Source organism: Trichechus manatus, unplaced genomic scaffold (genome assembly GCF_000243295.1).
Source record: "Trichechus manatus latirostris isolate Lorelei unplaced genomic scaffold, TriManLat1.0 scaffold00070, whole genome shotgun sequence".
Lineage (NCBI taxonomy): Eukaryota > Metazoa > Chordata > Mammalia > Sirenia > Trichechidae > Trichechus > Trichechus manatus.
In genome coordinates this window covers 3,251,054-3,268,818 of record NW_004444006.1, presented here as the reverse complement: position 1 = coordinate 3,268,818, position 17,765 = coordinate 3,251,054, and the positions used below count along the sequence as shown (strand labels likewise).

The following is a 17,765-nucleotide window of genomic DNA, read 5'->3' as shown; positions in this document are numbered from 1 at the left end:
AGTTTGTTTTATGTATTTTGAAGCCCTGTCACTGGGAGCATAGATGTTTATTATGGTTATGTCTTCATGATCGATTGTCCCCATAATCATTATATAGTGTCCTTCTTTGTCTTTTATGGTGGATTTTGTTTTAAAGTCTGTTTTATGTGAGATTAGTATTGCCACTGCTGCTCTTTTTTGGTAATCGTTAGTCTGATATATTTTTTCCACCCTTTGATTGTAAATAAATTCACATCTTTGTTTCTAAGGTGTGTCTCTTGTTGACAGCATATTGATGGATCCTGTTTTTTGATCCAGTCTCCTTCTCTTTATGGGTGCATTGAGTCCATTTACATTCAGTGTAATTATTGGTAGATGTGAGTTTGTTGCTGTCATTTTGTAGTGCTTTTTTTGTTGTGCTGACATTTTCTTTGTTCTTCTTACTCTCCTGTGTTAAATTAGTTTTTTCTGTGGCTTTTTTTTTCATTTCTTTTGTTTTTGTAGGTTTTGTTTTTGCTGAGACTTTATGTTTGTACTCTGTATTTTTATGACTAGGTTTGTTAACTTTCTTTGTGGTTGCCGTGAAATTTACTTTTATCTTTCTAAGTTTGAAGCAGTGTATTATTACTTGGTATCGCCTTGCCTTCCTCTCCATTAGAAGGTTCTATAACTACACCGTTTATTCCCTCTTTTATTGTCCTGATGTTGTCATTTACAGATTAGCTGCTCTGATTCCCTGTTGTATTTCTTTTGGTTTTGTATAATCCTTGAGAGTTCATTTCCTAGACTGGTATCTGGCTGGTTCGGTTCTGCGTCCTAGATTCAGCCTGTGAGCTGATGTTTTTGTTCTCAGATCAAAGGACTCCTTTTAATAATTTTTGTAAGTTTTGTTTGTTTTTTACATATTCCCTTAATTTTTGTTTATCTGGAAATTTCCTAATTTCACCATCATATTTGAATAAGAGTTTTGCAGATATATTATTCTTGGCTGGCAATTATTTTCTTTCAAGGTTTAATATATGTCATCCCATTTCCTTCTCGCCTGTATGGTTTCTGCCAAATAATCTGAGCTTAGTCTTATTGTTTCTCCTCTATATGTGACTTCTTGTTTTTCACCAGCCGCTCTCAGGATTCTTTGTCTTTTGTTTTGGCAAGTGTGATTTTGATATGCCTTGGTGATTTTCTTTTGGGATCTATACTATATGGGGTTTGTAGAGCTTCTTGGATGGCCAGCTTTTCATCTTTCATGATATTGGGGAAGTTTTCTGTCAGCAGTTCTTCAATGATCCTCTCTGTGTTTTCTGTTTTCTCCCCCTATTCTGGAACTCTGATCACTCGTAAATTTTTGCTTTTGATTATATCCCACATAACTCTCAGGGTCTCTTCATTTTTCTTTGTTCTTTTTTCTGAGTTTTCCTCGAACAGAGTTGTATCCAAGTGTTTGTCTTCAGTTCCACTGATCCTGTCTTTCACCATTTCAAATCTGTTCCTCATCCCTTCTATGACACTGTCCATTTCTGAAATCTTGTTATGTTTTGGATTTCTAATTGTTGTTTTTTTATAATTTCTAGTTTTGAATTTATTTTGGCATTTTGTTCCTGCATTATTTTCCTGAATTCTTTCATTTTTTTGTCTGTATTTTCCATGAATTTGTCTATTTTTCCTCAGTTTTGTCTGCTTTTTGCTTCAACTTTTGGAAAATTCTGAGTATCAGAGAGTTGAATTCCCTATCAAGTAGTTCTAGTGCCTTTTCTTCCACTGGAAAATCATATGGTCTTTTATTTTGGATGCCTACTGGAACCATCCTGTCCTGTTTTAGTAAATGTTTTGATATTGTCTGCTGTCTTCGGGGCATTCAGTAGTTATTTTTCTCGTTTATTGATTGTAGATTTCTTTGTTTCGTCCTATGTCTGAGCAGGCAGGCTGTGTGTTCTTTGTTGTTTGCTTGTCTGTGAGCACGCTAGTTTTCACATCCTTTTCCAATTGGCAAAGTCAGTAGCTCAGATATGGTGCAGCAGGGAAGGTCTAGCTGAAGAGGAGTTGCTGGGATGGGTTGTTTGTGGCACTTACTACAGCCACCAGGGCGGGTTGGTAATCAGTGTAGGGCAGGTTCCAGTAGGCCGTGCCTGTGTTGGTTGGTGGTGTGATATTAAGGCAGGTTGGAAGGGGGAGATTGTTATGTGTGGAGCTAAGATGGATATGGGAGAGAGGAGAGATGAATAGGAGCCAAAAACATACAAACAAAAAAGAGTGCTAGGGGAGCTTGCCATTGGAGTGGAGAGATGAGAGACTATGAAATGGAGAAAAACAAAAAGGGGAAGAAGAAGATAAAAAAGAAAAGAAAAGAATGAATAAATAAAAATTAGAAAGAATAAAGAACATCAGAGCTCCCAGGGATCCCACTGGTGCAGCTACGAGGTCTGGGGAAGTTGTTCCCAGTTCTTGCAGTACAGCCTGGCAGGAAGGCATAGAGGTATTCATCGCCAGGTATTCAGAGAACAGGAAGAGAAGGAAGGTACAGAGAGATGAGAAAATGAGTAATGAAGAAAGACAAAAAGGGAAAAAGAGGGAAAAGAAAACAAAGCAAATTAAAAAAGAAAAAGGAACAAAAAAAATGCCCCCCAACAAACAGATAAAAAAAACCATGAAAGAAGAAATGCTCTCAGGGATCCCTCTGCTCATCTGGGCAAGCTGAGGGTGTAGGTCCCAAGCCGTGTGGCACTGATCGGCCTGAAGGGGCTCCCAACTCGAGAAAAGGAAAAGAAAACAAACTAACAATTCAAAGCAAGCAAACAACCAAAAGCCCCGGGCAGCCCAGATCGGGAAGCAGTTGCACACTCGAACGGAGCTCCGTAGCCCCTTAGGAAGAAGCGAAGATGGTGCACGGAGCCAGGTATGTGAGTGAAAGGCGGGGGAGGTGGTGAGAGGTAAGGAAGAAATCTAAAGAAGTGGAAGAAAGCAACACCAGCAGCCAACAAATGGCACTCAGGGAGCTGGCCAGTGCAGGCGGGTGGAATCCAAGCAACTGGTGCTTCCCAGCCAAGAGACTGTGGCCGCGGGAAGCAGAGGAGGCCGAGTGAGGGTGAAGAGGGGTTGGGGGTGGGAAAGCATATATCGCAAATTACCAGTTGTTTTGTCTCCTGGTGGAAGCTCTGTGAAGCTGCTTTCTCGTACCCCCTATCTGCTGGTCTCTGATAGGAGTCCAAGATGGCGGATCCATGCTGCATTAGCTGATAGGGGACCTCTGTACGTATGTCGCCTTGCTTTCTGTTTTTTGTCAGTTTTCTCACTCCATTTAGTGCTTGGCTGAGTTCTTTATCTCTTCATTTGATGTTTTAGGGTTTCAGGATTGCTGTTTTCTCTGTTTGGCTTAGTTTTTCAGATCTTTGCTGTGGTGGGATGGCATGGTGCTTCTGCCTAGAGCACCATTTTGCCGGACTCTCTGGCCTCATTCTTGAAGGACAGTTTTGCTGGATGTAGTATTCTTAGTTGACAGGTTTTGTTTTTTTATTACTTTTTTAAATTGTGCTTTAGGTGAACGTTTACAGCTCAGGTTAATTTCTCATTGAAAAATTTATACACGTATTGTTTTGTAACTTTGGTTGCAATCCCCACAATGTGATAGCACACACCCCCTTTCCACCCCGGGTTCCCTGTGTCCATTTGACCAGTGTCTGTCCCTTCCTGCCTTCTCATCCTGCTTTTGAACAGGAGCTGCCCATTTGGCCTCACATATCTGATTGAACTAAGAAGCATGTTTCTCACGTGTATTATTGTTTGTTTTATAGTCCTGTCTAATCTTTGTCTGAAGAGTGGGTTCAGGAATGCTTATTCTTTAGCTTTTTGACCTGGGAATATAATTCATTTAATTTCATTTTATTGACGAAAGTATTTAAGTCAGTGAATTTTCCCCTGATCACCTCTTTAAATGTTTCTCACAGATTTTTTGATATATAATGTTTTTGTTATCATTTGTCGGGGGGGTTGTTTTTTGGAATTCCTGTGATTTTGGTTTGTGTCTCTTCCTTTACTTGAGAATTATTAAATAGTAAGTTTTTTTTTTTAAATTTCCAGGTGAAAAGGCCTTTTAAAAAATGATTTCTACTTGTATTGCATTATGATTAGAAAATGTTTGTAATATTTTGACTTTATGGAACTTCTTGATGTTTTCTTTGTGGTCAGTTTATTTATGAAGTTTTAGTGAGTGTTCCATGTGCACCGAAAACAAGTGCAGTATCTATTATCAGGGTGTAAAATTCTATATATATCCATAAGATTGACTTTATTGATTATATTGTGTAGGTCTTCTATAACCTTACTTATTTTTTGTCCGCTTGAATCTGTTTTGTAATGAAAGCAGTGTATTAAATTCTCTTATTATTAGTATGTTTCTATCAATAATATCTCCCTTATCATCTGTATTTTTGCTTTATAATCGTGGTTGCTGTGTGATTTGATGCACAAATATTCATAACTGTTATATCTTTATTTTGAATATGGATTTTATCATTAAAAAGTGTCCTTTGTCTCATTTAATGCTTTTTAGCCTGCATTCTATTTTGTCTGATACTGTTTGCATTTGCCTAATAGATCTTTACCCATCCCTAAATCTTTCCTTTTTAGTTTCACTGCTCTTTAACCACCCAGTCTCTGAAGGGTCTGTCTCCCTTCATTTTTTTCTTTATAAAAATCCTTCCCTAAGTTCTCTGATCTACCCTGACTCTTCAGTGTTTTCACATTTGGGGGGAAATTTCTTGTTTTGGTGGTGATTTTAGATTAATCATAGACTTCTAGTTCCCTTCTTTTCTCATTCATGCTCTTTTTCCAGCTTTGCCCTTACACCCTGTGAAGGTTTGTGGATGGAATGTGAGTGATAGCTTTCTGGGGTTTGATGCTTATTTCCCTACTTACAAGTAATCTGAAATTCGGGCATTCTCTTTTAGTTATGTGGAGGGCATAGTTTTGTGTTTTTCTTGTGGTTCTGTATTGTTTTATGGAGGATTTGTTGAAAGATTCGGATTTACATGGCTATCATTACCTCAGCGTAAGCATTTTCCATGTCATTAAAAATACTTTGCAAATATTTTTAATGACTGCATTCTATTATGATAGAAAATTGAACCATAATTTATTAAATCATTTCCCTCTTGTTGAGCATTTAACTTGTTTTCTTTTATTTTTTATTACATATTTGTGCATAAGTCAATTCCTATCTATCCTTTGTGTAGATTTGCCAAAGTAGAAATTGTTGCATCAAGGTTATAATATTTCTAATAATCTTGATATGTTTTGAATCCAGGGCAAATCAGTGGGCCGCAAATAGATTTCTTTTAAGCTGCTGTGGTAGCTTCTACCATATATAGCATGAACTAGTCCTGAAATATCTGGTGGGCACCAGTGTGGCTATTTCTAGTGTTTATAGCCATCATCTATTCGTAATGATAAAATCCTGTGTCACTACTAGTTATTAAATATTTGAAGATCTCTCACTGCGAAAGACTGTAATGTCTGTTATTCTACAGATGGATTTTCTTTATCACTGTTCTTGGGATGCAGATATGTCTTACATACAGCTATAGCAAAAGAACAAGTGGCCTTTGTTATTGATTAATCCTTATATTAGCAAGCTATAAATTGTATCAGAGTCTGGTGGGTTCATTTCTGCCCACACTTTCTGTTAGTCACATCTCTGTCTTCCTCTTGCTTGATCAGTTTTATCAACTGCAGGTAATCAAATCTGATTTTATTATTCATGCAACCAGAATTTTCACAGTAATATCTTATTATCTAACATTTTCTTGATTAATTGGGACACGCTGACATGACTCATATGTTCTAGATGAGACACTGCAATGGTTTTTTTTTTTCTTTTTTCCTCTGAATGTAGCAAAAAGATCATTGTGCCCTCATTTGGGGTAGTTGTTAGAACTTTGACCAAGATATTTCCTATGCTTGTTTTTACTCTGAATCTTATTATCCATTATATTACATGATGGGTGGCTTAGCAACTTTCAGACAGTAGTTTCCCAAACCAGCCTCACCTTAATATCACCTTTGAAAAGGTTTTTTTTTTTTTAAATACAGACTCCCAGGCCTCATCCTTGACCCACTGAATCAGTCTCTTGTCTTGATATCCAGGCATCTGCATTTTTCAGAGCTCCTCAAATGAATCTGATGCAGCTTGGTACCTGACTATAGGTTCATGCTTGGTATGAATAGTTTTAGTACATGCTCTACATCAAATCCTAGCCTCAGTGCAGCTCTCAACTGGTCATCTCTGTGCCAGTGTCTAGAACTTGTCACTCTTGGATGCATATCCTTGTCATACTCCAGGCTGTGATCAAAGCTTCATTTTCTGGTATGCTTAGAAAGTCATTCCCTAACCTAAAAGTCTATAAAAATTTACTTGTGTTTTCTTAGAATTGTTTATTTATTTATTACATTTTTACTCTTCTGTTCATCTGAAATCAAATATATTGTTTGGTTGTGGAACAGGGATCTAGCCTAAATTTTTTCCCCAAATCGTTAATTTTCTAAGCCCCGTTTATTGAATAATTATGACTTTCTTCACTAATATAAAATGCTACTTTTATTATGTATTGTACTATTATATTTGCATGATGGTCTTTCCCTGGGCTTTCCATTTTCTTCACTGATCTAACTATTCTTTTATTAGTATGACACTGTTATTGTTGTAGCATTTGTAATCATTTTTCTATCAAGTAGTAAAACTTCCCCACAATTCCTATTCTTTTTGATAGTTGCTTCAATCACTTTTGCTGGTTTATTTTTCCATGTAAACTTTAGAATTATTTTATCATGTTCCAAAAAACGTAAGCTTGTTGGCTTTTTTTTTTTAAAGCAAGTGTATATTTTATTGTTCAGGGCTCTAGCAAGTTTCTTATACAAACACAGTGGGAGTATCACCCCACTTCCTCTGCTCATGTCCCCCAAGCTGCCCCTACACTCACGCACCTGAGATACTTAGGCATGATTAAGCAGGCATATTTAATATTCATTTATTTTTGTTGGATAGGCATGGTTAGATTCAACATATTCAGTTAATATCTCCTGAGTGTCTATTGTGTTTTCATCCATCCTAAAACTCTGCCTGGTGTTTAATGCACATCATCTCACTTACTATAAAAAGAAGGAGCCTGTGAGATCATTATCCCCATTTTACAGGTGAGAAAACAGAGGCTCCGCATTTGGGATTTTGAATGAATAAGTGTAAATGAATGAATGGCTAATGTGGGTCCACGTGCCTTTGAGTCATGCTGGAGCCCCTTTGGGTTTCTTTGGATTGGTTTTAGGATATAGAATCAGTCAGAGGCAGCTTCTTAATTAACCATCCTCATTCAACAGTCAATTCCTTTTTCTTTTTTTGTACACCAGATCCTATCCTCATAGCTGCGAAGGAGACACCAGTGAACAGAAAGACGTGGCCTTTGGCGTTTGTAGCTTTACAGCACCCACCACCTGCAGTCTGGTACCTCAGCTGCTGTACACAGCTCAGTTACTTACCAGGCTTGAAGGCCTTAGAAGGCAGTGATGGTATGCTGGATGATTGTCGTTCATCTGAACCACCCAAAACACTTCCTGTGCTTGGGAGATTTTCTACTTTACATGTCCTGATAAGCTTGGCAGTAGGAAGACCAACTATTCTATAGGCATTGAAAATGCTGGTTTCTCTGCCTTCCTTGAAGCTGAGGTGCAGAGCAGACTTTGACTGCAGAACTCAAGGCGCAAGAGTGGGCGAAAGCTTGTTGGCATTTTGATTGGAATTGTATTAAATCTATAAATTAATTTGGAATCAAGTTGACAACTTTGCAATATTTAATCTTTCCGGGATCAAATTTTTTTTTCCATTTATGCAGTTCTTTTTATGTTTTATGCTTTTCTGTATATAAGTCCTAAGTATTTATAAGTATTTCCTAGGTTTGATTCTATAAATATACCATACACACACACACAGTACCATTGTGAATAGGATCGTTTTCTTATTATATTTTTGAACTAGTAATAGCTAGTATATTGGAATGCTTATAATTTTTCCGTATTTATTTTCTGACCAGGGGTTTTAACACGTTTTGTTGATTTTAACAATTTTTCAATTGTTTCTCTTGGTTTTTTCAAGTAGACAATTATGTCATAGGTAAATATTGATTACTCTATCTCATCTCCAGCCACTTTAATTTTTCTCTTCTTTAATTGCTTTTGATAGCCCAGTAGTTCATTGACCTTGCTGTTCATTAAAATCACATGGAGAGTTTAAAACTTATGAAGACTTGCCTCCAGAGATTCTGATTTAATTGATATATGATAGAGCCTGGGCATTGTCATTTTTCAAAGCTTCTCAGATGTTTCTAGAAACTAGGTTTGAGAACCGTTGATAAGTAGTATCAGGCATACTTTTCTGGTTTCTGGTTTTAAGTTTCTAGTGTTTCACCATTAATTATGATATTAGCTGATCACTTGAGACATTTAATGGTGTGCTGGAGGCAGCTTAGAGCTTTTTGTGCATATCTCTTCCCAATTTCACGTTCAATGACATCGTATCAGTAGCTTTAAATCAGCCATGGTAGAAGTATTTTACACCACATAAATTGGCAAATGCTACAAATCGAGACTCAACTCCTCCCACTGCCAACTTGGTTATTAATCATTTACCAGTACGCTACTGTAGAGCCTTGGTAGGTTAAAGAAGTATCCTTCTATTGCTAGGCTAAGAAGAATTTTTATCCTTCCTTACTATTTGTATTTTATTGTAGCCACCTTTAATCATATTGACAACTTATATCAGCAAAGTTCTAAAACCTTTTATTTCTCATGGTAAATGTGTTTTCAGAATGATGCCTGTATTCTGATTCTTCAGAGTGTTTCCCTTCTTTGGACTAACATTTCAGTTTGTTCTTTCTATTGGATTATAGACAAGCAGGAGTTAAGTTTGGGTTTGTCAGATATTGGTGTGGGTCCTTTCGTAGAATTTTCAGGTCCAAATGAGTAAATAAGAGAAAAAAATCACCTTCAACAATTACTGCTGTGATGAACAACAAATTCAGAAAGCAATGTTTTTGGGTGGAAAAGAGCAGTTCAGAGACCAACCTAGAGGACTGTGTGTTCTTCAGACAATCTCTATGAATACTGTCTTGATACTAAGATATGTATAAGCATTAGGCAATAGAAGGCTGAAATTTGCATTCTCTGAGAAGTATTAGAATGTGGAAATCAGAATCTGGTCAATTACATGGATACCTATATGCTTTACAATCAACTGAGCTGAAATCAGGGTGAACAGCCTCTTGTGAAAGTCAAGGAGCCTAAACAGGACACATGGCTGAATTGATGGCCACTCCACCTCCACTGAGAGTGTAACAGGCTTTGGGAAGAGCCTAGATTTTATTCAAATAAGGCTGCAGTGTGCTTCAGAATATACAGGTAGCCCCCAGTTTACGATATAATCGAGTTACGACAAACTGCACTTACAACTGTCTTTTTTTTTATATACATCTTATCGTTAGTAATATGTACTACATGCAGTGTTGCAGTGCTTAATTTGCTGATGTTGTCATTCTCAGATGTTCACTTCCATATGTTCAGTGTTATGATTTACTGTTCAAATAAAGATAGGATTTATAAAGATATTGATAATAAAAGGCAATAGTAATGAAAACTAAAAAAAAAAAAAAAAAGAGAGAGGTATTCGACTTACACCGGAACCAACTTATGATGGAGTCATCAGAATGGAACCCTGTTGTACATCGGGCACTATCTGTACCAATTATCAATTTACATAGGAGGATATCTTTCTAATACCAGCAACTGAAATGCTGGTTCACCTAGACATGGTTTCTTTGCCTTACCCCATTCCAAAAGGATGGAGCCTACTTACTATGTGCCAGAAACTCTGCTGGGAGAACAAGGTTATATCAGGTTCACTGGAGAAGCTGGTAAGTAAGTATACAGTACAGTGGATGGCAAGCATGTATGCACAGCAGTGGTACAAAGCAGGGTACCTGGGAATTGGTAATCCAGAAGTTCTTTGGGAAACACAGATTGAGATCAAGTGTAGTAGAATAGGAGGATCTTATGAAATAATTACCATGCAATGGAGAATGTGTCTAGCCATCACATTGCTTCTGCTCTTTAGATGCAATGTTTCCCAGCCTCTCTGTATAATAATCAATGCATACTTACAAATATGGTATAAGTAATGCCAACTTTTTGCATTTTATTTTTTGTTTTGGGCTTACTACCCTCATTTGTTTGGCAAGTACTTTCTTTAGAACTATTAATATCACCAGCTGATTGCTGGTCACATACATATTCTGTGGCTCCTCCAGCTTGAGATGCAGTTTCCTCCTATTACATATTTATTCAACAAATATTTATTGAACATCTGTTATATGCTTTGCACTGTTCTAGGTGCTGGGGATATAGAGGTGTTCAACAAGTTCTCTGTCCTCATGGAGCTGACATTCTAGTGCAAAATATATAATATGGAAGATAGTGATAAGTGCTAAGGTGAAAAATAAAGAAGGAAATGTGGTAAGGAAAATAGGGGTTTCGTGATAATGTGTTCAGATAATGTTACTAGGAAAGACATCACCAAGAAGGTGCCATTTGAGTAAAGACTTGAAGGTGAGAGTGAATGAACCATGCCAGTATCTGAGGGAAAGAGCATTCTGAGCAGAGGGAACAGCAGGTAAAAAGGCCCTGAGGCGAGAACATTCTTGGTGTGTTTGAGGAACAATGAGAAGGTCAGAGTGTCTGGAAGGCAGTGAGAGATGGGAGAGTAGTAGGAGATGAGGTCAGAGAAATAAGGGAGGTGGAAGGGATACAGATCATGTAGGGTCCTGTAGGTGATTATAAGGATTTTTACTTTAATTATGAATGAGACCATTTGAGGTTTTAAGTAGAGAGTTACTTAATCTGATTTATGTTTTAAAAGTATCGTTCTGGCTGCTGTGTGGAGAACAGAATGTAGAAGGACAAAGACAGAAGCTGAAAAACCAGTTAGGAAGTTGTAGTAATTATGGTAGCAGTGGATATTGTTATTGTTGGGTGCCATGGAGTTGGTTCTGACTCATAGCGACCTTATGTATATAACAAAATGAAACATTGCCTGGTCCCACACCATCCTCATAATAGTAGGTATGTTTGAGCCCATTGTTGCAGCCAATCCATCTTGTTGAGGGTCTTTCTCTTTTTCCCTGACCCTCTACTTTACCAAGCATGATGTCCTTTTCCAGGGGTTGGTCCCGTCTGATAACATGTCCAAAGTAAGTGAGAGAAAGTATCACCATCCTCGCTTCTAGGAGCATTCTGGCTGTACTTCCTTCAAGACAGATTTGTTCATTCTTCTGGCAGTCCATAGTATATTCAGTATTCTTCACCAAAACCATGATTCAAATGCATCAATTCTTCGGTCTTCCTTTTTCCTTGTCCAGCTTTCACATGCACATGAGGTGATTGAAACTACCGTGGCTTGGGTCAGGCACATCTTATTCATCAAAGTGACATCTTTGCTTTTTAAGATTTTAAAGAGGCCTTTTGCAGCAGATTCGCCTAATGCAATGCATTGTTTGATTTCTTGAGTTCTGCTTCCATGCACATTGATTGTTTTTGTTGTTGACTGTGTTCTTGTTGATTTTTGACTTAGGAGACCCCATGTGTTACAGAGTAGAACTGTTCCATAGGGTTTTCTTGCCTGTAGTCTTTGCAGAAGATTTCCAGGTCTGTTTCTTCTGTAGTGCCGCTGGTGGGTTCAAACTGCCAACCTTTTGGTTAGCAGCCAAGCACAAACCATTTGTGCCACCCAGGGACCTTCATGGGCATTGGTTGTTGATCCAAGTAAAATGAAATCCTTGACAACTTCAATATTTTCTCCGTTTATCATGATGTTGCTTATTGGTCCAGTTGTGAGGATTTTTGTTTTCTGTATGTTGAAGTGTAATGCATACTGAAGGCTGTGGTCTTTGATCTTCATCAGTGTTTCAAGTCCTCTTCACTTTAGCAAGCAAGGTTTTGTCATCTGCATATCGCAGGTTGTTAATGAGTCTTCCTCCATTCTTGATGTCGCGTTCTTCTTCATATAGTCCAGCTTCTCAGATTATTTGCTCATCATACAGATTTAATAAGTCAAGTGAGAAGTAATCAGGTTCTGGATATATCTTCAAGATAGAAGACAACAGGATTTGATGTTGTTCAAGGTGTGGGTTATAAGAAAAAGAAAGGAGTAAAGAATGACTGTGGAGATTTTGGCCTGAGCTAAAGGAAGGTTGGCATTCCCATTGTTTGAGATGGGGAAGACTGCGAGAGGATCAGGTTTCAATGGGAAATACTAGGGATTCGGTTTTGGACTTTTTAATTTAATTAATAAAACACTCAAAGTTTTGGGGTGGCCACTATCTTGGTCTACACCAAATAGAATCTCTTTTTTTCTCACACCCTCCATAGCAAAGGAATCCCCATGTCTTATCAGTTTTACTTTCTAAATATCTCTTAGATCCAATCCCTCTTCTCCAGTGCCACTTCTCTTGTTTTGGCTGCCATCAATCAGCTCTCCACGGACTGTTGAAGTAGACTTCAAACTGGTCTCCCTACCGTCAGGACTGGTCCTCTTCAAACAACATGTCACACTGCACCCAGAGTGACCTTTTAAAAATCATGCATGGCTCTGTCTATATTTCCCTCCTGAGGGCTAAAGCTTCAACTCCTGAGCATTGCACTTAAGGCCCTTCATTATCTGGCTCTTGTATACCTGGTCAGCTTCATCTCCTGCCACTCTCCCGTTTAATCTTAATGTTCCAATTATACCCAGTTCCTGGTGGTTTCCCAAGCACACCATGCTCACCATACATCTGTTTAGAAAATGTGCACCTGTGCACCTAGAGAAGTCTTGATCCATCTTTTAAAACTCAGGTGAGTCTTTGCTGACTCCTCTGAAGAGTTGTTTCCCTATCTATCTATATTACTTCAGTATATTGTGCATATTGTTTTTATTGTACTTACAACTGTATTATGCATTATTTATCTGTCTTAAATAATGAGTTCCTCAAAGGTAGAATGAGTGTCTTAGTCATCTTTGTATACCCAGCATCTGGTAGTGTTCCTGGCACATTAAAGTAGGTGCTCACTGTCCATTTGCTGAAGAGTTGAAATGAACAGGGTACTGTTAGATGGAAAGTCATATCACGTTTGTTTATTGACATCACTTCCCCTGCAGCCCTTTCATACTAATGCTGCTCTTCTACATTTGACATGCCACTGAGCCCTGAGGTGCAGTCCTCACTACTTTGTCCAGATTATCATATTTGAGCATCAGTGTATGGAGTGGCTTAAGTGAGAAGACCCTGGGGATAAGTTGTTTGGATTCAAATCCTGCTTCTGTTACTTACAAGTCATGTGTTGTTAAGAAAGTGAATTTACCTTTCTGAGCCTTGATTTCTTCATCTGTAAAATGCAGAAGATATCAGTACTGCCCCATTGGGCTGCTGTGAAGATTATAAGAGAATTCCTATAAAGTACTTAGCATAGTTTGTGAGACTCAGTATTTGTTATTCCTCCATCTCCATACAAAAACCCTCCTCCATCAAAACTCCCATCTTTTGGCTCATTTTCTACCCCTTCTTGGAACCATTGTCTGTCAGTTTCCAGGCCACTCCCCCAGAATCACCAAGTCTTTGTTACCTGGCTTACAAGATTTCTTTCCACCCCAACTGTTGTTATCATCCTGAGAGACATCAATGTCTTTGTAGACCATCACTTCAATTTCCTAGTCTTTATGGTTCCTTGACATCCTCAACTCCAGTGATACTCAGTTCTACTCCATTTCAGGAAATCATTTGTCTTCACTTGGAAGTGCTCCATCCCTGCAATCTGGAATTCCGAAATCTTATTCTGCTTAGGCTTCTAGGTCTCTCACTCATCTAGATTTCTTATCCCTTAATTACATCATTGTCTTTGCTAGTAGAGGTTAAGAGCATGGACTCCAAAGGCTGATTGTCAAGGTTCTAATCTCAACTTCACCACTTACTAGCTATGTAACCTTGGGCCAGTTGCTTAGACTCACTTGTTTCAATGTCCTCATCTGGAAAATAGAGATAATAATAGTATCTTCTCATAGGGAAGTTTGTGGATTAAATGAATTAATATATGTAAAGTGCTCAGCAATACAAATATCAGCCAGACACTGTGCAAGTGCTATATGTTAGTGGCTGCTTTCTTTATTTTTATTATTTTGCCAGACCCAAACCACCAACTGTCAAGCCAGAATGTACACTCATCGTGCCTACAGAGAAGCCCTGCTGGGGAATAGCACCTATTTCTGTTGGGTTGACTACAAAATCATGGGCTTTATTCTCACTAGACTCCTTGAGTATTATCATCCCCTCAGTCCCCCTAGTGATTGTCTTCTATCTTTCATTTTCCCTAAATGTAGACCCAAGCTTTTGCTACACTCCTCAAACCTTCTTCCAACCTCGGAAACGCTCCCCATGCTACTGACTGGTGATCTCACCTCTTAACTGACTGAGAAAAATACAGGCCATCAGGTGCATCAGGTATAAGGTCGCTTATCTGCATCCACAGTCATTCTTTTTTCCTTCCCATAATCTCAGAATGAGAAGCCAACTTCTCCTGCTCTGTACTAATTCTTCCAGTCTTGCTGTTGAAGCCATCCTTTCTCTCTTCCACATAAATCTCATACCATCAATTATCCTCTTACTCGCCTATATTTTAACTGCTTCCTCTCTGTTAGCTCTCCCCGCAGCCTATGATCATGGTCAAGCCTACCTGAATGTAAAAGAAAAAAATTAAAATCCCATCTTTGACCTTACATGCTCATCTGGCTATTCTGCTCTACCCTTTGTCCTCCCATTCCAGCCAAGCCTCTAGAAAGTGCAGTCTCCACCCCTAGTTGTTCGAAGTGTGGCCCGAGTACCAGCAACATCAGCATCACCAATGAGCTTGGTAGAAATGCAGAATCTCCAGCCCCACTCCAGACTTACAGAATCAGAATCTGCATTTTAACAGGATCCCCAGGTGATTTGCATATGCATTAAAATGCGAGATGAACTGGTCTACACTGACTTTTTCCCTCACATCTTCATTCCTTAATTCATTAACGTTTTTCTTCTTTTCCTGCACTCCACACAGCCAGTGTTGGAAATGATACTCATTTTGCTTCAGTGAGCATTTCTCAGTCTTTCCCTTACTTGAACTCTGCTGTATTTGATATCTAGCATGCCTCTGAAACTTTCTCTTCCATGGGTTTCTCTAACATACTTCTTTCCTCTCTTCCTTCCTGCCTCCTTCTCAGGTCTCTTTTCTTCTACTTATCCCTTAAACATGTTGTTCCCCAAGATTCTGTTCACAGACTTCTCTTTCTATTCTACAAATATTCTCTTGATGAGCTCATCATATGATTATAACTATGCTGATAGCTCCCCAGTCTCTATCTCTAGCTTCAGTCCAGTCCTGATGACTACATCCAGGCTTGTCACCTCTGCCTAGGTGACCTACAGACTTCATAAGTCTGAGTTCATTAATCTTCTCTCCACCCAACCCTCAACACCCAAAGAAAGTGAAACAACCAACAATAACAGTGATATTCCTCTTCCTGTATTCTCTATCTTTATTGGTAATACTACTGTCAGTCTAGAATCTTACACAGACATATGGGAGTTATCCTTGTCTTTTCTTACCCACGACCTCACATTTAATCAGCCACCAAGTCTAATCCATTTTACCTCCTAAATATTTTTTTAATCTACTCCCTACTCATTTTTACTGCTACTGCCTTAGTTCAGTGTCTCATTATCTCTCATCTAGACAATTACAATCACCTCCTAACTGTTCTCCCTGTCTTCAAATCCATTGTTCCCAAACTTCAGTCATTTTTTTAACTGCATCAACAATCTTTACTGTTTCTGTGTACCACCTGTTCTACTATTTACTGAATTGTTTCATATTAAATAAATTCACTTTTTTTTATCTCCTCTAAGCAATGATGTTCTTGAAACAATCTGAAGTGCTGATTATAGTGTTCAAATGCAATGCATACTTATTAAAACAAAGAAAATGTGCATCCTGTGCTACACTTTGAGAAACACTGGCATATAACACCTCTTACTATTTGGCCCTCTAACTCTGTAATTTATGCATTCATTCATAATTTAACTGAAACTTTTGTTGCATAGCTTCTGGATGGCACTGCAAGGCACTGAAAATAAGCAGCTGAATACAGGTGTATTTTTTATATGATTATTTTTACTCTGCAAGAATTTGGACTTAGCAGTTTTAATATTAGCTATTTTAACACTACTGTTTGATTATTTTACTACCATTGCCAATTTCATTGATTGATTGATTGATTGATTGCCGCCTCCCCCCAACTGATACAGTTTCTAAAACACTAATGGACACAAACTTTCTAAACCGTTAATGAACAGACTCTAGGAATATGTTCAATTGTGTTGCAAGAGAGAAACTGAAGTGACAATATTATGCTAATACTAATCTTCCCTGTGCATTCAATAAGCACCACAGATCCAAACACAATCAATAACTTCAAGAAGCAATCAACAGCCAACGAACAGAATACAAGTTCCGGCCAAGGTCAATATCTGTAACCATTGTCTACCATTTTCATGTTTTAGCTCACCCATTGTCACTCCTACAGTGGGAGGATAATTGATCTTGCTAGTGGGAAAAGGAAATTTTTGAGACATCAAAGACTTTTTTTGTAAAGTGTCCATCTCTTAGAAACCGGCTTAGAGTACCTACCTCTTAATTAATGTACTTTGTTTTTCTTTTTTTAAAAGGAGTAAAAAGTAAGATCTTCTGAAAGATTAACTATTTTTCTTGTTTTTTTTTTTTTTTCCTTTTCCTAGATCCCAAATGCCCAGGAGATATTGATTTTCATAACAGTGACTGGGACATTAAGACAATCACCAGCTCCTTGAAATTCTACCTCAGGTATGTCTGCTTTGATTTGGGACTTTGCTTTTCATAGTTGATGAAGTTTGTCTGGGTGGAGATAGGAGTTAATGTGATCCCAGTATCAGGAGGTTGGATAGGATTGCTAGAGAAAAAGAAAAAAAAAAAGCAGTAAAGAGGATTTCTATCAAAGAAGAATGTGTATTGGATGACTTTTTAAAAAAAACTAAAATTGGGAATTTAAGCATGAGAAACATTAAAAAAATAGCATTGCTATTGAAAAGGCTTTTAAAAAAGAGTATTTAAAAAAATTATGTCCTTGAAATAATTGAAGAATTTCTGCTATGATGCACAGATATTTAGAGTGATGTCATGATGGTGACTAGTAAAATCATGAGTTCTAACAGTTCAGTGTTGTTAACATATTTTGTTGAATAACAACCATTTTGAAACATTAAATTGCACTTGGACAAGAATGTTATATTATGTGTTATATTTCATGCCTTTTTCCATGTAATGGAAATAAAAACCAAGAAAACACAACCATAAAATGTTGGAGCTGAATCAAGTGGCAGCAGTAGGGGAAAAAAAAGTTAACTTACCAACAACATTTAGGGATATAAACCTAGATGGTTTTGTGAATAAACAGAACAATGATGAATATATTTTTCAGTTTATTGGCATAAATTTATACTATTATGTAAAAGGCTTTTGAGACATGTATTTTTTAAACTTATTCATTTCTTACCATTCTTTATGCCCCTTAGTATGCACCATACTTTATGTGCTAAAACGTCTTCTTTTTCAATTATTGTGCTTTTTAAGCATTGAGGTAGAGATCTAAA

General features: G+C 37.7%; 1 protein-coding gene across 1 annotated transcript in view; it reads left to right on the top strand.

Moving 5' to 3' along the window:
- The window catches only part of OPHN1 (oligophrenin 1), a 628,143-nt gene that overhangs the window by 462,539 nt on the left and 147,839 nt on the right, over positions 1-17,765 (top strand). Inside the window, exon 16 of the mRNA XM_004380093.2 lies at positions 16,875-16,959. Coding sequence (XP_004380150.1) covers positions 16,875-16,959 — 85 coding nt within the window. The remainder of the gene's footprint in view (positions 1-16,874; positions 16,960-17,765) is intronic.